At 37.4% G+C, this 27,848-nt stretch overlaps 1 protein-coding gene and 1 long non-coding RNA gene across 5 annotated transcripts in view; one reads left to right on the forward strand and one right to left on the reverse strand.

Annotated features, from left to right (window-relative positions):
- LOC310732916 overlaps positions 1-27,848 on the forward strand; it is a 302,995-nt gene that overhangs the window by 152,501 nt on the left and 122,646 nt on the right. The gene's annotated exons all lie outside the window — the stretch shown is intronic.
- The window catches only part of grid2 (glutamate receptor, ionotropic, delta 2), a 469,599-nt gene continuing 444,395 nt past the window's right edge, over positions 2,645-27,848 (reverse strand). Inside the window, exons 15-17 of one of the 4 annotated variants that reach the window (XM_083553626.1) lie at positions 10,540-10,780; positions 6,521-6,747; positions 2,645-3,714 (exon numbers count right to left, since the gene is read on the reverse strand). In XM_083553626.1, the coding sequence (XP_083409752.1) occupies positions 6,565-6,747; positions 10,540-10,780 (424 nt within the window). In that variant the 3' untranslated portion in view covers positions 2,645-3,714; positions 6,521-6,564. Of the gene's footprint in view, positions 3,715-6,520; positions 6,748-6,935; positions 7,017-10,539; positions 10,781-27,848 lie in introns of those variants that run through there. The other 3 variants (XR_014535572.1, XR_014535573.1, XM_083553625.1) reach the window with 3 other exon arrangements.

Here is a 27,848-nt window from a genome sequence, read left to right on the forward strand (position 1 = left end):
CAGTGCATCTCAGCTTCTTATGTATAGGGCCACAAAGCTGTAGACAAGTCAGAGTTCTTCTTGTGAACCATGCAGACTGCCATAAGCACTTTAACTGGGCCTGGACCAGAACTGGACTATAGAACAATGGACAAAGTTGTCCTTGTTTTAATGAATCATATTTTTGTGTTCTTTCCTGTGGAGGAGACCCTGTGGAGGAGATGGCACCACTATGCATTAGACCAAGTAAACTACTTTGTGGCAAAGGTATGTCCAAATAACTGGCCTCTTATAACAGGTTAAATGAAAACGGTTCAAGGTGACTTGTCCTTCATACTCTTCAATCCGTTCAATCATCTCTGGGAAATGTTAGACAAACAAGTTAAAATCATTAAGGCCCCACTTTACAACTTACAGAATCTGCTGCAAACATATTGGGGCCAGATACCACAGGATACCTTTAGAAGTCTTTTAGAGTTCATGCCTTGATGCATCAGAGCTGATTAAGTGACACAAGTGGGATCTATAGAATATTATTATTGGATATACTTTATACATATAGGCTTTTAAGGAAGTGTGACTAAACACTGCATGCAGTATGTTTCACGTTCAATCAACTTTTAGTAGACATTTAACAAACTATCAACTGAATAGGACAGCTCAAAGACATCTTACTGGCAATTACTAAATTGTTTGATAAAGTATTAAATACATTAAAATGCAATCACCAAATGAAGGCAAAATATAGTCTAAACTGTTAATCATAAGTGAAGTGGTTATTCAAGGCAGTCAAAATGGAAAGCCAATAAGGAAAACATTTTACAATAATATTCGGCAATGTTGGTATTAATCAAGCAATATCAAAACAGAACTAGAAACAATCGCTTCAAACATATGCAGTCAACCCAATAACATGATCACGTGAGCTATGAACAATATGAAGATAAATGAATGTAAATGAAGGTATTTTTAAAGTATAACCAATATATTTATATAATCAAGAATGATGAGCCAAGAACTTGGCCTTTTGAAGTGCTGCGGGTGGTGAGACTGGAGGGGGTTGTACATGCACTACGTAAATGTGGCTCTTCTCTCTTCACTCAAGCATAATACGACGGGTTGCTGTGCTATTCACAGTGTGCCAGAGGGCATGACGCCTGGTGCACACGCTCAGTGATCATCCAAACCAGTTCGCACCTTCGACCACACTACCTGGAGTGTGGTGTAGAAACCATTGCATCTGAAATTGAGTATCTTGTCTTTTGCATTAATCAAATAACTGTGAAATAGCAACAATGAACCAAGAGGACATCAGTTACTAATGAAACTGGTTATTCTAATAAAATGCCAAAACAGTGGCTAAAATGAGTCCTCTGATACAGCAAAGAAAAATAAACCCACTGTAGAAAACATGTTTATTAGACAAATTATACACAGAAAGCTTTGCCACTTGTAACAGAGGCCTCAGTTTGTTCCATTAGAATAATATGCAACACATACAACAAAATAGGCCTATATTAAATACTGTACATTAAAATTGGTTGAAAATGATCAAGGAACTCCTGTACATACTATGTAAGAAATAAAAAATGTTACAGGCTTAGCAAGTCTTACATGTTTTTGTTTTTTTTTCATTTGGAAAAGGACTTTCATTCTTACTCATGAATCCATAACTCAAAAAAGAAATGAAGTTAAAATGTGACTAAAATCGAAAGCTTAATCTTTGTCTTATCAGAGGGATTCTGGGTAATTAAGTTAGTGTAATGATGACTAATGCAATGCAAGGCTTTAATGTTAAACTCTATATCTTCATTAATTCAACAAAAATTATCTTCATGTAAAATATACATTTTACTGTCTCTTCATTTTATACTAAATAAAAATCTTTAATTTGATACTAAATAAAAACTTTTCCTATTGTCATTCATAGCTTAAGAAAAGTACATCTAGAATGCTGTCATCAAAACACTGTTGCTTTTCTCTACACACAACATTTGCGAATTAGTCTGAGGAAAACAAACTGAAAGCTTGTTCTAAACAACTAACATTAGTCATATTAATACAATGTTAGTGAAATCAGTTTGAATGTATTTAATGTTTTTGTATTTTTTGTATTTTTTATTTTTTTAACGTCTCAAAATGTGTCTTTTTTGAACCTGTCATCACACATTGATGGCCTTGTTTGAACAATTAGCACTTTTAAAAAAGTTAGATAAATATTACCCCTTACAGTTTATGAAAGGAAATAGAAAGTTATTTCAAATAATTCCCCAAAATGGGCTGTCTTGTCTGTACCTTTAGATGGCCTGGTGTCAGTTTAAAGACACATGAAGAATTATAAAGAGCATTTCGTCTTGACTATAACACCTAATAGTAAGATGATGGCACTGAAGCAATCTCATATATATATATATATATATATATATATATATATATATATATATATATATATATATATATATATATATATATATATATATATATATATATATATATGAGAAACAAAATACAACCTGCACTTATCCTTTTTTTTTATGTTGTTTAAACTCTCTGATCACAGACATTCCTCACAAAATGATTTTTCTATTTCAAGATAAAAAAAAAATAATAATAAAATTAAACACATGTAGAGGCCTCATTTGCATTTGTCCTTCTATACTTTAACTTTGTTGATGTATATTTCTTTTATTACATCTTTCTCTTATACATTGTCCAGTGTGTAAGTGAAAAAGAGACGTCACAGCCAGACGTAAGGATGTCAGAAGATCAGTCTGTATGTCTGGAACTCAGGTGCAGTGTAGAGGAGCAGAAGGACTTTATTCTCTAGCTACTGACACCCAACTCACCATAACACATAGCTGAGCATTGACCAGCATGAACTGCGAACCAGACAAGATTTTTCAAATAAGCCTCAAGTTATTGCAGGTCTTTAGGTCAGTCTGCAAAATGCAGTATTATTTTTTTCCCCTTTTTTGTCTGGAAACCAAACGAAAACAAAAGAAATGTAAACATCCCATGATTTTATATCTTTTAGATTAGTCATTTAAATCTCTCCCCATAGAGCTAATTCCCAAAATTCCATGTGAAAAAATGAAGGCAAAGTCATGTTTACACAAGAGATCTCCCAACAATCACGACGACAATAATGAAATTTATCATCATCCTCAACAGGTAGGTGAGTTCAGGCAGGACAAGCACCCCCAACAGCAAAACTAAAAAGCAGAGCTTTTTCAAAAGCAAAAAGGGACAACAAAAAAAAAGAAGACAGGTATTTACATTTGGATCTTTTTTGTGTGTATTCCCTCATATGGAGGTGCCCCGGTCTGGGTCGTTGCCATAGCTGAAGCTTGGGGTTGGTGTGGGCTGGTATGGGATGCTAGACATGGTCTTGATGGGGCTGCGGAAGAACCCTCCATTGGGTGCGCGCTGCCTGAAGGGCCCGGCGCCAGTCCGCTGGTCGGGCATGGCGCCGAAAGCAAAGCCGGATGCTGCCTTGGCAGAAAGGCTGCGACTCAGTGTCTGGATCTGTTCGGGGATGAAGGTAGTGGTGGTTATGTGTGTGTTACGGAAATCGCTGATCTGCTCCAGGGCCTGGCGTGCCACTGGCAGTGAGTCCATGTCCAGTGGAGTCAGATCCATTGAAGAGGTGGAAAACTGCTTGTGCGGGCTCTCGTCCTCTGTGCACAGGCTATTCACGCGCCGGTGGAGGTGCTCCAGGTCGATCTCCTTGTCATCCTGAGACGAAGGGAGAAAAGGTGGAGTGGAAAAAGTGGGGGAAAAGAGAGAGAGAGAAAGAGAGAGAGAGAGAGAGAGAGAGAGAGGCAAAGAAAAAGAAAGAAGGAGGTGGGGTGAGGGTTGTTACAGGAGCAGAGGACAGAAGAAGTAAGGGGTATAAAAGTGAGGAAAGTGGGTGTACGGTCAGAGGAGTAGAAGTATAGGTGAATGTGTTAGTGTGAAACAAAGCAGTGTGGCAAAAATAGACGAAGGTTAGCAGATAAGAAAGATGTGAATGAATATAGAGATGAGTAAGGAATAAGGCAAAATTAAGTCACGTGTGATTATAAATATGGGAATAGGAGGGAAAAGACAGGGTAGTGATATGTAATGCAAGTTTTGGGTTGCAATGTGAGCAGCAAGAGTGAATAGATATGGGGAAGAAAAAAGTACAGATGAACTGTAGTAACAAAGGCAAATGGGTATTTTTGCCATGGGATCAAGCATTGTGTAACATATTACCGTAATTTCCGGACTATAAAGCGCACCCACTAAAACCCATATATAAGCCGCACCCACTAAATTTTACAAATATTTTTATTTTGAACATAAATAAGCCTTAATAAGTCGCAGGTGTCTACACTGAAACGAATGAACTTTACACAGGCTTTAACGAAAGACACGTTACACACGGTGTAACGGGTGAAATATGTTGCGCTTCCTTTAGGATCATAGCGGTATTTTGGGAATAGCCTGGCACTGCATTTTACTGGTATTACTGCATGTGTGCAAGACGAGGAATATGTCCTTATTATTTTCTGATGCTCATTTCTAAGTTTCTTTGACTAACCTATAATGCTGTTGCAAAGAAAAATAAAAAAGTACGAGTTTTGGAAACCGGTCTGTGCTTATATGATTTCTGTTGCAATTGGAGTTAGCGAGCTCTCCCATGACCCAGACTCAACGCGTTACAACGGCTTGTATCTAAACAGTAGCCGACCAAGGAAGTCATTGTTCACTGTCGTCCTCCTTCCTTTCACAACTATTTCTCTTGGGAGTTCATCTTTTGGCATCGTCGTGCGTTTAAAAAAAACTTTTTTTCTCCCGATGCCGTGCAGCTCATAACATAGGTGAGATGCGTTTTTTTTCGTTTCTGTTTGGAAATTGTATTGGTCTAATGTTATGGGGCTCAGTTTTTTGGCTTGAAGTTTGGGAAACTGGGAAAAACCCAGGAAAAATTCACAAATAATCCGCTTCGTTGTTTATGCCACGGGGTTCAAAACATGGGGAAAAAAGTAGCGGCTTATTGTCCGAAAACTACGGTACTATTAATGGGACAACTCTACATAAAAACTGTAGTTTTAAAAAATTCTAAACATTTATGCTATCATTACATCAGCACCATAATCTATTAATAACTCAATTCAATTGACTAAATATTAAAATGCGTCCAGATGATTACATCTCACACATTAGCTGAAGGCTATTTATTCTACCCATAGCCAGAAAAATTTGATAAAAAACCTGACTGTCAAACTAACACAAACCCTCCTTGTCCCTGACTGTTTTGTATTTTGATGGATTGTATTATTTGTTTCTTCTCTTGTTCACAGAGATTAGGACATATTAAATGAGTTTTTAATATCTTATTTGATGTTGCCATATGTTAATATTAATGCTAATAAATTCAATAAAGTTGCTTATTAGTATTCCCTAATAAACTGAAGAAACTATTTCGATCATCCCAGAATTATATAAATAGTTTTTCCTTAATCATGCTCCATATCCAAGGACATGAGATGTCATAGTGTCTGAAATTAGTCTTTATTGAGAGCAGAAGTGCTGCTGGCAGCAGAAACCTGATAGGAAAGATGTAGGGACAAATGTAGAGGGTGCTTATCTATATTTGACCATATAGACCTACAGTAGAGAGGTTGTCAACTAAAGGGGCTTATAGTATAGTGAAAGAGCAAAAAAGAGGAAGTACGAGGTTCCATATATATTTTATGTGCATGTTGTTTGTCCCTGTACATGTCCATGTGTGCATTTGTGTTAAAATAAATAATTAATAATTAATATAATAAAAAATTGCCTTGTTTTAATAAAAAACAAGGCAACTTTGATAGCATACAAAGTCTATGCCAATGAGGATGCAACAAGCCTTGTCAGCACAATTATTTCCCAAAGTGAAGACCGTGGAAATTAAATTATACTGTCCATTATAAGAATACCATTGAACTGCTTTAAGGAAAAAAAAATCATTTATGATTATCTGGAAGCAAGACATTGATGAGCCTCATGAATCTAAGCAGCAGATTATTTTATTTCAGTAATGTAGTTTCTCTGGTGTGCTCTAATTTATCTTTTGTCAGCTAGTTAAAAGTAACATTCATATCTGTTCCAGCATCAAATGTTTCTATTTAGCATCAGTCTAAATGTTTTAGTCAGCGTTCTTAACTTAAAATGTTATATTTCAACAGACTTATTGACTTTTAATAGGTTTCCATAGAAGCCTGTCTGGCACTACAATTCCTTATGCCTTTTCAAAAGATGTGTGTGTAATATTCGAGATCCTGTATTTTAATTTAAAATTTCAACTGTCAATGCACAATCACCACGGTATATTAGCTACTTGTTGAACTTTCTAGAACATCTAAATACATTCACTTGTCTAAAATGATCAATCACCCTGAATAGTGAAACCCCTGAAAATCCTTTCTCAAAAAGCAAGCTGTGTTTTTGGTGATTTGCTAGTAGCAAAGCAAATTCATTAGGCTAATTAATGTTCTCTGTGTATGGTGGTGGTTTATTCCACTTATTCCACTACCTATGTGGGTTTGAAGCTTGGTGCATGAGGAGAGAGGGGGCAGCTCAATGTTGGCAGAAGACGGTTCGTGACGGAATAGCAAATGTGTGGCGCAGGCTGGAGTCCAGAGGTGGGGCACAGCATGCAGGCGACAGGTGATTGGATGTGGGCCTAAGCGTGAGTGTGATGTCACTCCGAGGCTCATGACAAGGCTCGTCTGGCCTGGCAGACGGCCCATCAATGCGTGTCTGTTCAGGCAAGTGGGCCACAAGCCAAAAAAAGGACAGTGGGATGGACAGATGGATGGACCAGGCAAATGGGACGAGGGAGAGTTCGTTTTAAGAGAGGTGGGAGATGAGTAGAAAAAGACAACAAACAAAACAGTCAGAATATAGACTTTGTTTTGGTTCTTTTCTATTTCCAAGGAGCCAGATACCTGGAAAGGTGAGATGGTAAAAATGGCATATTGCATTTCTCTCCCTCGCCCGCTTTAACCCCCTCAACACAGAGTACTTATCTACAAAACAAAACAAAAATATATATAAAAAAACAAATAAATGGAATGCTGTCAGACAGCAAAACTTTTATGACTTGTTTTTCTGCTGCTTTGAACAGAAAACCAGACAGTTCCTTAGTTCAGAGCCATGATCAACACAGAAGATTTTGTGGTGCTCAGCAATGTCAGTTAATTTAGGGCAAGAATATAACTGACCCTTGTTTGTCAATACAATACTACATTTTCACTCTTCACCAAATACATTTTTTTAATTAAACACAGAACAATTATCTCTCCTTTATTCAAAGATGTTCAATATGACATGCTGGACTCCACATAATCACAATAGTAATGACACAGAAGACATCTGAAGTCACTTTTGTTTTGTTACAGGACAAAATTTGGCCAGTGGCATGGTTTGCTCATCACACTGTGCATTCTCTGTTTCTCCTGACCCCAGTGGCATACTATGTGTTAAGAAAACATGGCACATTTAGATTTAAAAATAAAGTCTTGTTTTTATGACTTGTCATCTCACACCAATTCTTGACACTGCAGGAAGACTCAGAGATCACAGAGAAGCAGAGAGTAGAAACAGGGTCAAGCTTACACCATGACTAATGCAGAATGTGGCAGTGTGTGTTAAGAGACAGAGACAGAAGCACAAACCTCTTATTCAATTTTTTTGCTGTTTCAATGAATTCGATGTTAGCAAAGAGATATTACATGGAAAGCATTTTGGACCATTTAGAAATGTGTTAAGATGCAAGGGCACATCAATTGGAAACTATGTTGTTAAATGAACAAGAATGCAGCAATGGAATATAGAGAGGTTAAACAGCAATGAATAAAGTTTAGGCCAGTATGTGTCAGATTACTGATGGCCATCATATGGTGGTTACTGTGACAAGATGGCAATGTGACATAAGTGGACATCTTAGGTTTTATCTTTTGTTTTCTATCAATAAGTTCCAAAGTTAAACTGATTGATCACTGGACTGTGAATAGTGTGCTCATTGATGTGTGCCTGTGTGTGTAAGATCTGCCAAGCTTCAAGTCTGATGGAACCTTCTGGAAGAGTGCTCTGAAGACCCGCCTCAGCATGATTGCACCACAGGACTTGGAGAGGAGGTTCAAGTGTGATGACCAGCCTCCTGAAAGCCTCTTTAAAAATCCTTACAAGAGATCAACTTTGCATTTCATCTTATGTAGCTAATCAAATCAAGCACTACCATTAATTACTCAGCCCATACTGCAGGCTTATGCATACATCACAGCATAGGTATGCATAGCCAGAGCAATAATTAGTGCATGCACAGTTGTTTCTGGCAACAACATCTGTTTGCTATAAATATTCAATGTATACAAAAACCTGTACATGAGCTATAAACATAAGGAAGTGAGCTGAATATGAATACTTTCAGAATTATTTAAATTTAAGTGGTGGTACAGTTTTGCTCACCAACTGTCTGAATTGGATTTATATTTTATGCAGAATATATATATATATATATATATATATATATATATATATATATATATATATATATATATATATATATATATATATATATATATATATATATATATATATATATATGGTGAAACTTAAATGGCTTGTATGGAATAGATCTTTTTCTGCTGGTGAGTTTAAAAATTTTTTTTTGATAAACTTTTTTGTTATCCAGAACCAACCTTAAAAATGACAGATAAATTAGTATACACACCGTTTCAGGCTTAAGGAGCGTATATGGGTGCATAAAATACTATCAAAACGAAATACTAAACTGTGGAACCCCTTGGGAAAATGTATAATAGGCATGTTTGCTAATATAATATAATCAGAGCAAATGTCACTAGATATCATGGTGGTGTAATAATGAGTTAACTGTTCATATCATATAAGCCTGCCCTGCTCCAAAGAATCTGCACTTGATAAATCTTTATTAAAAGTTTTCCTTGTCTGGGAGGGTAAGGTATCAGTAGCCGGGACCATAACAATATTTTTTTTAGAGTGCTATGGTGCGATGTGTGACTTGTCTCTCTTAGTGTTAGATGAAAGCTGTAGACCTGAGGAAAAAAAGTGTCTCAATGCAGGGCCATAGCTCTACTCAGTGATCAAAAGGTAATATATAGCAGAATCTTTATTCTTCTTCTTCTTTTTTTTTTTACCTATAGCATTTGTTGTGATTTGTGTCTAAGAGGGGATTGGGAATTGACTGATTTGAGCAGGTTCAGGCAGCAGAAACGGGGGTGGCATTTTAAAAGCTGAATCCCTTTGCACCTCTTATGCTGCTTCAATTTTCACTAATTGACATACATTAGATTTTTTTAAGTGGGTAATAAAGCAACAGAATGACTGTTAAAGTGTTCAAGTGCATTTAGAGTGTTACAATTACATCTTAATTGCTGAACCTGAGCTTTTAAAAAAGCAAAAATATGCTACAGTTGGCTTTGACATTCTTCTTCTTTTTTATATTAACAAAAGTCATAAAGGTATCAGAAATTTTAGTGAAAAAAACAAAAACAAAAAACGTTTCAATAAAACCAGATTGAATCTTTCAGATATGAAAACCTTCCAGCTGCTGTTTTATAGCATTTCTTCAATTTACATTTCCTTTTCATAGACCTTGCAGGAATTTCAACATTGTATTTCTACAAGAATGCACTTTAGTATATTTTAAGGCCAAATCTCTATCATTGCAAGTCCTTGAAAAAAATTTAAGTCTTTTTTTGGACAGTCTGCATTTATGTCTTTGTCTCAAAATACATATAATTATTTTTTTCAGAAGGGCTCTATTCAACAGCATTGTCATCAGAGAGACACTATTTAAGAACTTTGTACTTAATGATACACTGTATTGTCAGAAGTTTGTGGACACCTGACCAACACACCTACATGAGCTTTCATTCCATATTTAGTCCTTGCTTTGCTGTAATATTAATCTTCATTCTTTAAGAAGATTTCCCACTAGGTTTTAAAATGTGTCTGTGAGGATTTGTGCTCATTCAACCACAAGAATATTACTGAGGTCAGTAACTAATGTTAACATTCAATCCTCCCCATGGTGTTCATTGCAGTTGGGTTCAGGGCTTTGTTCATACCACTTGAGTTGGGCTTCATTCCAAACTTGGCACACTATGTCTTCATAGGCATTGCTTTTTGCACAATGGCTTTGTCATGCTGGAACATATTTGGGGCCCTACATAAGGGTAATTGTAGTGCTGCAGCATAAAAGGACATCATATACAATTTTAGCAACACTTTGGGGGAAGGCTCACATAAGATTATGATTGTCATGTGCCAACAAATCCTTTGCCATAAAGTGTACATAATCTAGTCTCCTTACAAGATACTAACACCAGTATACACGTTTGAATTATTTTAGCTAGTTAAGAATGTACTTGACAGAATTTGGAATTCTACTTTAAACTGATCTATTTGAAATTGATTTAAGACAACTAACATAAGAATTGCACTTGTTTCACATGTCATTTGTGCCCATCCCCACACCATTCTTATAAAGATCTCATTGATGCTCACCTCCTTAGAGGGCACTCTGGATCCCTTCCTCCGTGTCCACCAAGTCTCGATAGTGGCAATAAGGCAGGACAGCACCACACCGGCTGCAAGAACAAAGAACACGCCAGCAAAACTGTGGATGTCCAGGGCACTGGCACTTTTCTTGGTGCCCACAGCAGAGTACAGGTCACATGGGCTTTCTCTGGGCCACCACTTCAGTTTCAGGATATCCATGTCCCCATTCTGCTGCAGCTCCAAAATCCTAAACGCAACATGGAAAAGACATGTATATAAAAATGATCTTACATTATTAAATATTGTCTTCCGTACGAGTGCCCCAGAATGATATAATATAATTAATATATCTTTTTTTCTTTTACAGGGAAATACAACAAACTTCTTATCTGTAGTAGTCTCTCATATAATACAGACACAGAGATTTAGCTGAAAAGCACTACCGAATACATTTATATACCAATTACCCAAAAAGAAATAATATGTATCTGACATTCTAATGTAATTGACTGAATAACTGTTTAATCTCAATAAATGTTTTAATCTTCTACACAATAACCATTTCTTTTAAACAGCACAGCAGATGTCTGCACACTACACCATTATCCATTTTTCTCTGTTCTGCCCAGTGACATCTGTTGCTGCAGTGCTCAAATTTGTACTCCATTAAACCACACTAGAGGGCAGTGTCTCCCCAGAAATACAGGCAGATGACCACCAGTCATGAGAAACGAGCATGTTTTAATATAGAGGAGCAGTTTGCACTAATGCTGCCGCACTGACAAGCGTGATGATGAATACAAAATGCAGAGCTTTATTACACTCCTTCTCGCTGATGGATTGTTTTTATCGCTGTCTTTTAAACCTTACAGCGTGGGGAAACATCTACACACACATTCTCTGAAAGGGGAAGAATAGGGACTTGCCAATGTCACAGATACATGCTTGTGCAAATGTATTGGAGGGGGTAACTCAGTGTTTGAGATGTTAAACTTTTGATCAGAAGGTCGTGAGTTTAAATCCCACCACTATCTGCCACCACCTGGATTTTGAGTCTTTGACTCTGTATAAGGGCATCTACCAAATGTACAAAGGGAGTACGGTGTATAATTGTACTTTGTGCACATATGCACATACAAATGCAAAGTCAATCTGTGCAGTGTCTGTATTTTAATGATCTTTACTAGATAATAGTAGCATTATAATTTTATTTTAAAAAGGGACTTCCCTAACAGTTGGTCTCTCAGCAAACAGCAACTTCTTAACTTAATTCCATACAGCAAGCCAAAGAAAAAGAAATGATTGTTTAAAGCAGTCATCCTAGCAGCTGAAAATAAAGTTTAGAGTATATACAGTATACGTATGTTCAGTATATACAAAGCCTTTTTGAAATTGTGGTTCATAACAACATACAAAACTCCTCATTCTCATCCTCAACTTCTCCATTACATTGATGAGCACATTACCTTGTTAACTCTTCACAGGCATTTTTTCCAATTAATTTAAATTTAAAAAAAAAATTAACTTTGAAAACACAATCAAAGTGCCCTTGCTGAAATAATTACTGTGAGACTAAATTATGTGCTGCAATAAAACCAGACTCATTTTAGAATAAAAATAAATAGCACATAAACACAGAAGAAAAGTCTGTAATGTGTACTTCGTCATGGACCTACTTTGTAACTCACTAAATAGTAAAACTGAACAAGCTGAAGGTTATGCATAGAGGGAGTTACAGAGCACACAATTAGCCTTTGTTTATGCACATCACTGAATAGGAGAAAACTGGCATGAACCCACAGCAACAGAATTTAATGAACACAGTCTATAATTATTAAGTTAAACCATAGAGATGGCCAGAGGGAAGCTCTGTGGCTGGTGCTCTAAATCACTGTCATGTCTTTCTTTAAATTATGCTAGTTGTAATTCTATGTATATTCCTATTAAATGCTGTTACTTATGCAGTCAGAGTGACTCAAACCCGGGGCATTTTCCTCTGTTGATTTGGTTTAATTAAACACAGGAATTTTAGGATACGAACAAAAACAATTGACCCTAGACTAACCAAATGAGCTGATCTTGGTTTAGTTCTATTTTAAGTGAACTTAAGCGTGGTTCAATTGCAGAGAGAAAGCAATTTCACCCTGAATCGATCCAGCTTCTGAAAGTGAACCAGACATGTTTGTATTTTTGGTTGTAGCCCTTGTGTTTTTTTGTAGATGCAAGCTGAGATAACAGAGACTTAAAACAGAACTGAAGAAATGCCATGTGTTTTGGATATTTGAAATGCTAAACAAAAATAGAAAAATAAACAATAAATGCAATACACAAAATATATCAAATTAGTTATTCATATAAACAAATATATCTGAACCATTTATTTAGTGCCAGCACTGCATTTTTCTGTGCTTGAGTAATTTCTGCCATTTCTATGCACCCTTTTATTTATCTCTGTCTATTGTTGTATTTTTGACCAGTGATTGAAATAGTTTTATGAATACATTTTTATTCCAGTGATGCCCTTCATTTCACTTTTGTGCTTCACTAAATGATAAATAGTGTGAAACAAAAGTAAACTAAACTGCAAACAAACCCAAACGATTAGTTTCACTCTGATAAAAACAAACAGTATTACAACCTTCCACCAAATGAAACACATTAGATATTATATGCCAATATGTTATTACAGTGGCTGTAAAAAGTGAAAATTTTTGAGATGCATGTTTATTTGCAACAAACTAGGAAAAAAGGCAAAGACATAAGAATTTGACAGTGAATAAGTAAAAGCCAAAAGTCAAACAAAGTTTTGACATTTATGGCTCTAACAAGAACTTATGTAAGATGAAAAAGGATGTTTCCAGACTGCCTCACTCCCACAGTCATACATGGAGGTGAAAGATAAATGGATTGGGGTTGTTTTGGAGCAGGGAAGACTTTAGACTTATTTCAGGTGAAAGGAATATTGAACCAACATGGTTACAATTCCATACTTTAACACCATGTAGTTCCCTCTGGACTGCGACTGATTGGATCCAACTTCCCCATACAACAAGACAATGACTTGAAGCAAAAGTCCAAGCTTTATCAGCATTATATAGAGAGCAAACAGTCTGCTGGAGTTTTATCTATCATGGAATGGCCTGCCCAGTCACCAGACCTAAATCCCATTAAATTGCACAGAGATTAATTGGATCATCCACCAGTTATTTTCAAGTGAAAATACATAGGATGCCATTAGGATGCAATATAAATAATCAAAGCATACACTACAACTTCTGAAGAATGGCTTGAAAAACTACAGACTACATAAAATATGAAAAGGAAAACTACAGGTCTTTGTTACTTTAATATTTACATTAAAATAATTGCTCACCTGTCTGTTAATGGGGACACAGCATTGTTCACCATTCATGACTTTGTAAATGAGCTTGTTCCACTCTAGCAAGGCACAGCAAATACACAACCCTGTTGCCAAAAGTGTTAACCTCCTGGCACTTGCAGATAGAAAGAAAAAGATGACTAATGTGTCAGAATGGTCAAACCTACAAGAAAAAATAAGTCTAGTTTTACTAATTTGGATTCACTGAGGGAGTCATGACCACCAAGATATGATCTGTCACACATAGTTATTTTTCACAGGCCATAGTTTGAAGCAAAATGTACATACAGTGTATTTAAAAGCTGTTAAGCCATGCTATATGGCTTGAGCCCATGTGGATAAATGAGTTTGCTCTCCAGTAGCTTTACTGGGTTTCTTAACCATTTCTTCTGAGCACCCAGCTGTTTTGTTAAATCATTAACTTAACAGGCCCACTGTGTCTCTTTCTCCCTCCCCTCATGTCTACGCCTAAAGATCCAGCAGAGAAACAACATGCTCTCAATTTGCAGCAGTGGGCATTAAATATATTTATTTATATATATTTTTTACAATTACAGATGGACTGGCTGTTGTTCTGTGCTTTTGGAATTGTGTGGTACACAGAGACTGCATCTGCTTGATGAATGTGTGGAACATATACAGTACTGTGCAAAAGTTTTAGACAGGTAAGAAATAAATACTGTAAAGTAAGAATGCTTTTGAAAATAGAGGTGTTAATAGTTATTTTTATCACTTAACAAAACGGAAAGTAAATGACCCTTGTAGAACCCCAAATCAGAAAAAGTTGGGACAGTATGGAAAACGCAAATAAAAAAAAATTAGTGATTTCTACATTTACTTTGACTTGTATTTCATTGCAGACAATATGAACACAAAATATTTCATGTTTTGTTTGGTCAACTTCATGTCATTTGTAATTATACATCCTTTCCTGTAATTCAGACCTGCAACACATTTAAAAAAAAAAGTTGGGACATTAAAGAATTTACCACTTTGTAATGTTGCCATTCCTTTTCACAACATTTAAAACACGTTTATGGACTGAAGACACCAAGTGATGAAGTGTTTCAGGTGTAATTTTTTCCCATTCTTCCTGCAAACAAGTCTTAAGGTGGGCTACAGTACGGGGTCTTCGTTGTCGTATTTTGCGCTTCAAAATGCGCCATGTGGCTTTGCATGGCTTTCCATGCTCAGGAGGATTAAGGCAGTGCTATATAACATTGGTGCTCATACAAAATATTGACACTTTGGACACAATTTTGACATGTTTACTTAGGGTGTATTAGCTTTTTTTGCCAGCTATTTTGACAATAATGGCTGAATGAGTTATTTTCAGAGGACAGTAAATCTGTACCGCTATACAAGTGGCACATTAATTACTCTAAAATATATATCCAAGTTTTATTTCTTCAGTATTGTCCCTTCGGAATATACTAAACTGGTTGCTGAAATGTGACTGATGTACTCACTTTTGTGAGATATTGTTTAAAATTAATGATCATTAGCACCTACTTGGTGCACCTGACTGCACCTACAAAATCCCTGACTTTGTGTGTACACATTGTGCAAATGTAGGAATTGATGCTTGTTTGAAGCGAAAGGGTAGTCACACCAAATATTGATTTGATTAAAAAATTCTGTTTGCTTATTTTGTATTATGAAAATGTATAAAAATAAGCAATATAAATTTTAAAGCATTGATGCTTTACCTTTTGCACAATTCAGATGGAAAACTCTAGAAAAAGTAAAAGGTAAGAAAAATATCAAGAAAAAATAGGAGTTATGCTTATTTAGCAAGCATTGAGTTTTTTTGCACAGACACTGCTGGCAATTGTCAGTACCCTTGACATGTAAAATTTCTTAGACTGGGTGTTCCAAACCACAAGACAATGATTTAATACATTGCAAATAAAGAGTACAGATCTGCATGTTTTGCATAGGATTGCTGAATTGTCTATTAAGATGGTGGCAGATTAGCAAGTGCCATATGGAAGTAATATGGAAACAATTTTGAAATAAGTTTTAAAAAGGGTGTGTTTTACTTGTCATAAGTACATTACAGCACAGTGAAATTCTTTGTTTACAGCAATGCTAGAAAGCTGGGGTCAGAGCTCAGGATCAACCATTATACAGTGCTCCTGGAGCAAAAAGGGTTAAGGGCCTTTTTCAAGGGTCCCAAGAGTGGCAGCTTGGAAAATCTGGGGTTTGAACCCCCAACCTTCTGATCAGCAAACGAAAGCCTTAACAACTGAACTACCACTTTCTTGATGTTTAGGTGCTTATTAAAATATTGCTAAAGATAGATCTCAAAGGCTTGCAGAGATTCATTACTATGCAACTAATTTGATGCAATGAAATGAATCTAAGAAAATGTTTTCATAGTATCTTCCTGTTTTATTGGCATTGCAAAAAAAGGAATAATGCCTGAATAAAAGAAAACCTTTACTGGCACAGAATTTAATCAGAATTTGGAGATTTTACTTTGTGCTGAAATGTTTCCAGAACTTAAAGTAGTCTCCTGGTTGAATTAACTTGTATAGTGATAAAACAGCCCCCTGGTTGAACAAACATTGTTCACAAATGTATTTTAAGATTTGGTAGAAATCCCTGCAGATGCCTACACATCTTATTTTATTTGTATTTGTATGTAGAAACACAACCTAGCCATTAGGGATGCACAAGCCAGTGCACTCTTAATGCCGGTCCTAAGCCCGGATAAATACTCCCTATTTATCCGGGCTTGGGACCGGCACTAAGAGTGCAAGAGTTTTATTAGGAAGGGCATCCAGCAGAAAACATGTGCCAAATCAAATATGCACATCACGAATCAGAAATTCATACCAGATCGGTCGAGGCCTGGGTTACCAACGACCGCCACAGGTATTGTTAGCCAACAGGGTACCGGTGGAAATTGGGATACTGTTGGCTGAAGGAGTAGAAGGAGAGGAGGAAGATGTCTACAGAGACAGCAGGAAAAGGAGAAGTGTAGGAGAGTTGAGGTTAGGGATGGTACTTTAAATGTTGGTACTATGACTGGTAAAAGGAGAGAGGTAGCTGATATGATGGAGAGGAGAAAGGTAAATATGTTGTGAGTTCAAGAGACCAAGTGAAAAGGGAGTAAGGCCAAAGAGAAATGGTGTAGGGGGTGATCCTGAAGAAAGAGTACAGTAAGATGACTGTGAAGCTGGACGTTAAAGGGGTGATGATAAATGTCATCATGCGCCACAAGTGGGTTGTGAGATGGAGAAGAAGTAAAAAATTCTGGATTGAGTTGATGAAGTGGTAGAAGGTGTACCTAGGAATGATAGATTGGTGAATGGGGCAGACTTTATTGGGCATGAAGGTATAGGGAAGAGATGTGATGAGGAGGTGATGGGTAGGTATGGACTTAAGGAGAGGAATGTGGAAGGGCAGATGGTGGTAGATTTTGCTAAAAGTATGGAAATGGCAGTGGAGAACATTTATTTTCAGAAGATGGAGGATCATAGGGTGTCTTTTAAGAGTGGAGAAAGGTGCACACAGGTGGACTATATTCTATGTAGGAGCATGCAACCTGAAGGAGATTGGAGACTTTAAGGTGTTGGCAGGGGACAGTGTAGTTAGACAGCATCGGATGGCGGTCTGTCGGATGGTTTTAGAGGTGAAGAAGGAGAGAAGGAGAGTGAGGACTGAAAGAAGAATAAGATGGTGGAAACTAAAGAAGGAAGACTGTAGTGTGAGGTTCAGGAATGATGGTGGTGAAGAGGTGCTGGATTATTGGGCAACTACTGCAGAAGTGATAAGGGAGACAGCTAGAAAAGTACTTGGTGTGACATCTGGTGGAATGAGGAAATGCAGGAAAGCATAAGGAGAAAGAGGTTGATAAGAAAGTAGGCAGGAGTACATGGAGGGATGTGGCTAAAGCCAGGTAAAGGTTTATGAGAAGCTGTATGTGAAGTTGGACACTAAGAAAGGAGAAAAGGATTTACACAGATTGGCCAGGCAGAGGGACCGAGCTGGGAAGGATGTGCTGCAAGTTAGAGCAATAAAAGATGGAAATGGAAATCTTTTGACTAGTGAGGAGACGGTGTTGAGAAGATGGAGGGAGTATTTTGAGCAGCTGATGAACGAGGAAAATGAGAGAGGGAGAAGGTTGGATGGTGTGGAGATGGTGAAGCAGGGAGTGGATAGGATTAGTAAGGAGGAAGTGAGAGCAACGATTAAGAAGATGAAGAGTGGAAAGTCGGTTGGACCAGACGACATACCAGTAGAAGCATGGAGATGTTTAGGAGAGAGTCAGGTGTGTCAGAGAAGTATGTGAGGGTGGTGCAGGACATATATGAGGACAGTGTGACAGCAGTGAAGTGTGCAGTAGGAACGACAGACTGGTTTAAGGTGGAGGTTGGACTACATCAAGGCTTGGCTTTGCGCCCTTTTCTGTTTGCGGGATTTGTGGTGAGAGTAGGGAGCCGGTTGAAAAGAGCTTGGAGAGCTGGAGGTATGCGCTGGAGAGAAGGGGAATGAAAGTCAGTAGGTGTAAGACAGAATACATGTGTGTGAATGAGAGAGAGGTCAGTGGAGTGGTGCGGTTGCAGGGAGAAGCAGTGGAGAAGGTGAAGGAGTTCAGGTACCTGGGGTCAACAATGCAAAGTAATGGAGTGTGTATTAGAGAAGGGAAAAATAGAGTGCAGGCAGGGTGGAGTGAGTGGAGAAGAGTGTCAGGAGTGATTTGTGATAAAAGGGTATCTGCAAGAGTAAAAGAGAATGTTAATAGGACTGTGGTGAGACCTGCGATGTTGTATGGTTTCCAAACAGTGGCATTGACTAAAAGACAGGAGGTGGAGCTGGAGGTAGCAGAGCTGAAGATGTTGAGGTTTTCGTTGGGAGTGACGATGATGGACAGGATTAGAAATGAGTTTATTAGAAGGACAGTGCATGTAGGATGTTTTGGAGACAAGGTTAGGGAGGCGAGATTGGGATGGTTTGGACAGAGTGTGCAGAGGAGGGACATGGGGTATATCGGTAGGAGAATGCTAAGGATGGAGCCGCCGGGAAGGAGGAAAAGAGGAAAGCCAAGGAAGAGGTTTATGGATGTGGTGAGGGAAGACATGCAGGTAGTTGGTTTGAAAGAGGCAGATGTAGTGAACAGGGGGTATGGAGATGATCCGCTGTGGCGACACCTAATGGGAGAAGCCGAAAGAAGAAGAAAAAGATTTATATGTAGAAATACCACAAACTGCAAAATAGGTCATTTTCTCTAGTCCATTTGGGAAGATTTTCTTTTTTTTGTTTATCCAGTCTATTTCCTGTTCAGTTATGTTTGCTGAAGTCTGCTCAAGTACAGCTTTTTTTCACAGAAGATAAAAGGTGAGTTTAGGCATCCTCAGTTAATCTCAGTTGGCTGCATTTCTTCTGCATTATCTTGTGTCTCAATCCTAACAGCTAGTAAATTCCCATTGAACCTTCTCTCGAAATTTCCAATATACTGAAAAAACAGGATCATATTTAATTGTTGAGTTAATCATCAACAGTGGGCTCAAGTTAAATATGTCATCACTGTCTTTATATACCAAAATGACCTGTGTTTCTCAGTGTAAAAGCAAAAACAATAAGCTTTTCATTATATTATATTGATGTATGTCTGCCTAAACTCATTCTTCTCTGCCGGCATAGGGCAGGCATTTGTGTTTCGCTTCTTAAGGTCTGTCTGTCATACAGTCTCCGTGCTTGGCTATCCTCCCTCCTGGGCCCTCGCACTCCGATTAGACTGTGGACTGCCCCAGCTGTTGCCATGGCAACCAGCTGCAGCAGAAATGATCACATGTTATTAGATGATTCTGACTGCAGGCAGACAAACTGCTTGATATGAATGAGGAGTAAAGAGAAAAAGAAGAAGAAGATGAGGAAAAAGAAGAAAAAACAGAAGGCGGATATTTTTGCGGCTGCCAAAATGAATTAGAACACTGCAGAGGCACCAGAGCTGTCCCTCCTAATACAGAGAGACAGCTGTATCTTAGAGTAATGCTCATTTACACACACACACACACACACACACACACACACACACACACACACACACACACACACACACACACACACACAGGTTAGACATGCAATGAAAGAAGCACGCAGTGTTAACACAGTGTATTGCTAGCATTGCTAGTTGCATGGTGAGAGAAAAGAAACAATGCTAGCTCTCTGGAACAGCATGACAATGGACTCGAAATGTCATGTGTTTACATGCACAATTTGTTCTAAGGCTTTCACACTGAGTGGTTAAACCTGCTCATATGTGAGAGTCTGCCAAAGGCTTATAAGCAGCTCCACATCTGTCCTGTTAATGGAACTGCCAGTGTGCAGTGCCAAACATCAGTGATTAGCAACCTGAAGTTGCTCTAATGACTATACTTCAGCATCTAGGTCAATGTTATGAAAAATAAATTTTGTGAAGGTGCTGTGTGAATCCATGGCCAAGAAGCTAAAAATAGTTATTTTAAAATACACTTCTAGGCAAAAAAAATAAAATAAAATAAGCCAGCCAGAAATGTCAAAATATTAAGCCTTTAGTAGACTTTATAACAAATCACTAGTCAGGCAATTAACAAGGCTTAAATAAATAACTCAGTGATAAAATGTTGGGTTTTGGCTTGGAAGGTCATGAGTTCAAATCCTTTTGCCACCACTGCTGGACCAGTGAGCAGGGCCTTTTTTTGCTCATTTGTGTAAATGGAATAATTCTAGGATGATTCTAGGATGATTCTAGGATCATTCTAGGATCATTCTAGGATCATTCTAGGATGCTCTGGATAAGAGTGTCTGCCAAAATGCGGCAAAATAAATGGAAATCTCTTAAGGACAAAGAAACATTTCAAAAGATTTGCAACATTTCGTACACACAGGCGTGTTCATTTTACATCAGACATTTTTAACTATCATCATTATTTTACATTTGTGTACAAGAAGACAATATACACACATTTCCTTGTTTCTAGCAGGTCACAGTTCATTGCAGGAAAATAAGCAAGTGAACAGTAAAAAATAAGTGTCAGCAGTGCATTAGTTTAATTCTTGCTCATTTACTCTAATCTCAACCAGATGCTCTGTGAAACTTTATGCCAAAAAAACAAACAAAAAAACCCCCAAATATTGCATATATTTGTTTGTATTTATTAAGAACACATTATCTGTTCCCTCTGAATAATATAGTTGGATTGCATCCCTATTCACTTTAATCTACTCAGTGCAAAATGTTCATCTCCAGCTGTAATACATTTTGGGTTTGCAAACTATGAATAATTTAAAACTAAGTCCAAGAAAAGACTTGACCTTAATCTTAATTTAAAATTCTTAACTGGTAAGTCTTAACTTGGCCTTATTTGCTATAAGATTTAGGTTTTGTTTTTTGTTTTTTTGTCTTGTCTAAACTACAGCCCTGGCCTGTTTATATTTGTAAGTAGATATGTGATGAGCTGGACAAATTATCCAGTATATAGGCACTTGAAAATTCTCTATGATCTAACAGATATAAATGCATTTGATTTCACTGAGTTACTGATCATGACCTGGAAATAAATACATTTGAACCATTCTCAACTCCTTGCTTCTTAATTCTGACCTCTAAATTAGACTTTGAGGGGAAAACCAATATTCTTTCTTTTCTCCTCTGCAGGCTTATAAACATCAAGTCAATACTGTCCACCATCTAAATTAAGGAAATTCTATCTATCTGCATGATTTTAACACTAAAATGTTTTCATAATTGCCAATAGGCTATTTGGCAGAAATACAATGACCAATTAGGCATAAAGACTATTTTGTGTGATTGCCAATATAACTTTAGTTTTTCCATCTTGAAAATGTCTTTTCCTTATTCCATCAGCAAATGCAATGAAAATAGTGAACAAAAACCTTGCATTATCAGACACACTTCTGAATATGAAGGACACATAATAATGTATTACTGCAGAGAAAGATCAAGAAAATAACACACAGACCTACAATGATGGCTCTTTTGATTACAGGCCAGATAACCTAGTCTTCCTCCTGTCTTATAACACTTTATGTTCAATTTTACATGTACAGATTTCAAACCTTTCATCACAGTTTACAAAATTATCACAATATTAAATTAAGACATAATTACATTGCTGACAGTATCCCTTATAAAGCAGGGGTTTACTGAATATTATAAGGGCTTCTTTTATATTCATTTAAAATAAGGAATTTTCAAAGAAACCAGGCCTTGTGACACACTGTGACACATCTATTCTGGTACATAAACACTGCCTATAAACATGCTTTACCTAGCAGCCTCCTTCTGAAATGAAATATGATAGCAATCTTGTGTGTGCTCAATATGGTAGGATAATGTACGGCTGATTTAAGGGCTGTCGTAGATGCTACTAGGTAACAGCCTGGCTGCTTCACGCTGTAAATATTTTCACAAGGTAACGCAACACTGACCTTTCTAAAGGAACTTTGTTAAAATGGCCAACTTAGCCCCACACGCTGGGAGCGTCCTAGGTTCTTCCGCCCTGATGGCCTGCACCCCAGCAGAGTTGGAGCAGCAGTGCTATCAGATAACATCTCTAGGATACTACACACCATCTGACTGGTAAGACATCAAGAAATCTTCAACTATAAGAACACGCATACTACAGACCAAATAGTTCCAAGTTCACACACAGAACAGTTTATAGAAACCGTATCTATTCCTCGGGTAGTAAAACCAAGAATTACATACACAAGATCCAGAAATAATCTTATTGCAGTTAAAACTGAAAAATGCCAGATAAACAAACACAACAAAGTTCTAAAGTTCGGTCTTCTAAACATTATATCACTTGCACCCAAAGCACTGATTGTAAATGAGATGATCACAGATAATAATCTCGATGCACTCTGTCTCACTGAGACCTGGATTAAACCAGGTGATTATATGGGTCTAAGCGAGTCTACACCGTCAGGATATGTTTATAAGCATGAGCCCCGTCAGACTGGTCGTGGGGGGGGTGTAGGAACGATTTATAGTGCTTCTCTTAATGTTAGTCAGAGATTAGGATTCAGCTTTAAATCATTTGAAGTGCTCGTTCTTAAAATTGCACTTTCAGAGATGCATAGAAAACTCGCTCTGGTCACCGTGTACAGACCCCCAGGGCCCTACGCTGATTTTCTTCATGAGTTTGCTTGTTTTCTCTCAGACCTCTTGATCAGTTTTGATAAAGTGCTGCTTGTAGGAGATTTTAATATTCATGTAGATGATGCAAACGATGCCCTAGGATTATCATTTGTCGATTTACTAAACTCTTTTGGAGTTAAACAAAACGTCACCAGACCAACCCACCGTTTTAACCACACACTAGACTTAATAATATCCTACGGAGCAGACGTCACTGATATAGATATTTTACCCCAGAGTGATGACATCACAGACCATTATCTCCTACTGTACACACTACCGGTAGAGCAGATTAACCGTGTTTCACCACGGTATCGACTTGGTAGGACTATTATTCCAACCACTAAGGACAGATTCATAAATAACCTGCCTGATTTATCTCAGTTTCACATTAAACCCATAACTGCTGATCATCTTGATGAGATGGCGAACAACATAGACCTTATCCTCACTAGCACTTTAGACACTGTTGCCCCCATCCGGTTAAAAAAGGTTCGAGAACAAGCACCTGCACCTTGGTATAATAGTCATACGCATGCCCTAAAGAGAACAACACGTAATCTGGAGAGAAAATGGAGGAAAACTAAATTGGAGGTATTTAGAATTGCGTATAAAGACAGTATGCTTAGCTACAGACAGGCGCTAAAAGCTGCTAGAGCTAAACACCTAAACAAACTCATAGAAAATAACAAAAACAATCCCAGGTTCCTTTTCAGTACAGTCGCTAAATTAACAACAAATCAGGGATCTGAAAAATGTGTTCCATCACAGTTTAGTAGTGAAGACTTTATGAATTTCTTCACTGAAAAAATAGATAACATTAGAAAAACAATTGTGGCAGTTCAACCTCTGACAGCATCTCCCGACACAATCGTACTTACAACCCCACAACTACACTGTTTTACATGTATAGGACAGGAAGAGCTGTATGATGCTATTATGAAAGCTAAATCAACAACATGTCAGTTAGATCCAATTCCCACTAAACTACTGAAGGAAGTGTTATATACAGCTGGTGAGCCTCTTCTCAATATTATTAACTCCTCACTATCGTTAGGTCATGTCCCTAAATCCCTCAAGTTAGCAGTTATTAAGCCCCTCATTAAAAAACCTAATCTGGATCCAAACACGCTATCGAATTACAGACCAATTTCAAATCTCCCATTTATGTCTAAGATTTTAGAAAAGATTGTCGCTGCCCAGTTATGTAACCACAGGAGAACAATATCTTTGAAGAGTTTCAGTCAGGTTTTAGGCCCCATCATAGCACAGAAACTGCTCTAGTTAAAATCACCAATGACCTGTTTTTAGCTTCAGACCAAGGCTACATCTCCCTATTAGTTTTACTAGTTCTTAGTGCTGCGTTCGACACTATAGATCATGATCTTCTCCTCGATCGCTTACAGAATTACATCGGTATTCAGGGACAGGCATTAAGCTGGTTTAAATCCTACCTGTCCAATCGTTACCATTTCGTAGATTTAAATGGAGAGCTATCCAGGATAATGCTAGTAAATTATGGCGTGCCACAAGGGTCAGTTCTAGGACCCCTGCTTTTTACAATATACATGCTTCCATTAGGAAATATTATTAGAAGGCATGGAATTAGCTTCCATTGTTATGCTGATGATACCCAGCTATATATTTCATCCAAACCAGGCGATACAGCTCAATTAGCTCGCATAACTGAGTGTGTTGAAGAAATAAGAGATTGGATGACCCATAACTTTCTGCTATTAAATTCTGATAAAACGGAGATTTTGCTCATCGGCCCAAAAAATAGTACACAGGAGCTCCAGCATCTCAGCCTGCATTTAGACGGTTGTTCTGTAACTACTAGTTCAACGGTAAAAGACCTGGGAGTTATTTTAGACAGCAACTTATCTTTTAAAAATCACATCAATCAAGTTACAAAAACAGCCTTCTTTCACCTTAGAAATATTTCTAAGCTAAGAAATATGTTATCTATATCTGATGCAGAGAAGCTCGTCCATGCGTTTATGACCTCTAGAATAGACTACTGTAATGCATTACTAGGTGGATGTCCTGCATCATTAATAAACAAGCTTCAGTTAGTTCAGAATGCCGCAGCAAGAGTTCTTACTAGGTCAAGAAAATACGATCATATAACCCCAATCTTATCGTCCCTACATTGGCTTCCTATTAAGTTTCGAATAGACTACAAACTACTGCTACTCACTTATAAAGCACTAAATGGTTTGGCTCCCATGTATCTATCCAGTCTTTTAACACGCTACAATCCGTCACGCTCCCTGAGATCTCAAAACTCTGGGCTTCTAGTAGTTCCTAGAATAGCAAAGTCCACTAAAGGCGGTAGAGCATTTTCACATTTAGCTCCTAAACTCTGGAATAGTCTTCCTGACAGTGTTCGGGGTTCAGATACACTCTCCCAGTTTAAGTGTAGATTAAAAACATATCTTTTTAGCAAAGCCTACACATAACACACATCACACACATCACATCACAACCTTGTGCTCCAGAATATATGATTACATGCACATTATCAACTTGTGCTGTTAATATCATGAACAGCAGCTACGCTAATTCCTCTTCACTGCTTCTCTTTCTCTCCCCATCCCGAGGCATCCTGAGGTTTGGCCAGCTCCAGTCACGCCCCAACTTGTGAAGATTATGGACCTATGGATGATCATGGAGAAGTAGATGCCGAGTGTTTAAAGGCCCTGGCATGGAGAAGCTGATGCTGGATCTATGATGATCACAAATTGTTCTGTATTGTTGAAAGATTTATGACCAAACTCTTGATGTCACCCATATGAGGATGGGTTCCCCTTTGAGTCTGGTTCCTCTCAAGGTTTCTTCCTCATATCATCTAAGGGAGTTTTTCCTTGCCACTGTCGCCACAGCTGCTCATCAGGGACAAACGCACACCATTCACCTTCACTGTTGTTTTCTGTAAAGCTGCTTTGAGACAATGTCTGTTGTGAAAAGCGCTATACAAATAAACTTGACTTGACTTGACTTGACGCTCCACTGTGCTACTCAGAGGTTGATGTTGCAATGACATGGAAAAACCAAACAGCATCTTTAACTTAAAGAACTTAACCTAAAGAAACTGTGCTGTGTACTAAATTGTCACTGAAATACTTTCAAAAAGGCAGCTGAACCTTTGAAGGCATAGCAGTATATTCTGAGTTTACCTCAAGTTTGAAGCAAACAATTTCATAATATTTACTCCCTCACCAATGCTCCAGGAACTCCAGAAGACATTATATTAAATCAGAGCTGACAGCTCTTTTTAGGCAGCCGACAATACACAAATAGTAATGTCAGGAAATTAAACATGACCGTCAATAAATAGCTTATTTGTTTTAATTAGATCTACATTATAGACAACACAAAACACCACATGCTAGTAGAAATGAATAAAACAAGAAGGGCCGGTGTATTACAATCCCAATTCTAAAAAATTTAAAGAAAAGGTAAAATGTAATTGAAAACAGAATGCACTGATTTGCAAATTATTGCATTCTGTTTTAAATTACATTTGACCTTTTCTTCAACTTTTTTGGAATTGGGTTTCAAAGTGCCTAACAAATAGAAGCAATTGATAATGGACAACCCGCTTTAAGGAAGAAACAAAGCTCTAAATATGAATGCAAACTAAACAGTCTTGATTACAGTCCAGAAAGTACAAAAAAACCCCAGTGGAGAGGGCCATGATAGCAAAAATTAAACGAGGACAAAACACAGTGAGACAGAATAAAATGACTGACTGTATTAGCATAAATGCAAATTAGAAGACAGCATAAACCACAAAGAAATTTAGATCTTTTTAAAAATGGAACAAAATCTATTCAAATATGCACATCTTAGATTATTTCTCAGTGTACTACACAATCAATTTCCACTGAACGAATTTGAAGCCTAAATCTGGTCAAAATGAATGTTGCCATGTTGACTGAGTTTGAACAGGACGTCAAAATATGAGCTAAATCATGTGCTGCTGCCGGTTGGACGGGGATTCGCATTTTGCCCGACCAAATATTTGTCACAGTCACTTTTGTTCAAGCTGGAAGTACCCAAAGTGATATTTCCTGAAGATATTACTTAAAAGATTGAACCAGCGTAAACTTGTACAGTGTTATTAATTCATACAATAAAATGTAAAATTGCAGTCACATCTTTTGTACAAGCATATTGATTTAATTGTTCATTGTTCATACTAAATCTTAAATCAGCCTGACCAAGCTATAATTTGCTAGTTAGCTGACTTTGGCTAATTCCATCATGTCATTCAGAGTAATATAAATATAATCAGTTGCTATAATAATATTGTACTAACTAAAAATAAAATAAAACTATGCATTCAATTATAATTGTATGAATTGCTCTTGGGCACCTTAATGTATTGTCTCATAGTCTTAGCTAAATTGATCCAATTAATAGTATATTGTTAATGTATTGTTCTGCCTTGCTCCTATTGGTTTGCTAGACATAATGTCAGCAAAAGAAACTTGCTTAAACACTGTAATGAGCATGTAATAGTAAAAACTACAAAAATTCCCTGCTGGGATTAGGCTTAAAAGATGGAAGCACAACAAGGTTTGGCTTTGCTACTGAAATGTCTTCAGGTGTCTGTCTTCATGAGACTCTACTGGCAGCCAGCCACTAGGGGGCCTCAGAGATATTTTGGTTGAGCTTATTTGCATCTGTTACGAAATCTACATATAGATTCACCTAGTCATGTCGAGACGACAACCTTCAAGTTTAAACTGATCGAGCATTGTGCAGAAAATT

This window comes from Silurus aristotelis, assembly GCF_946808225.1.
Source record: "Silurus aristotelis genome assembly, chromosome: 11".
Taxonomy (NCBI): Eukaryota; Metazoa; Chordata; class Actinopteri; order Siluriformes; family Siluridae; genus Silurus; species Silurus aristotelis.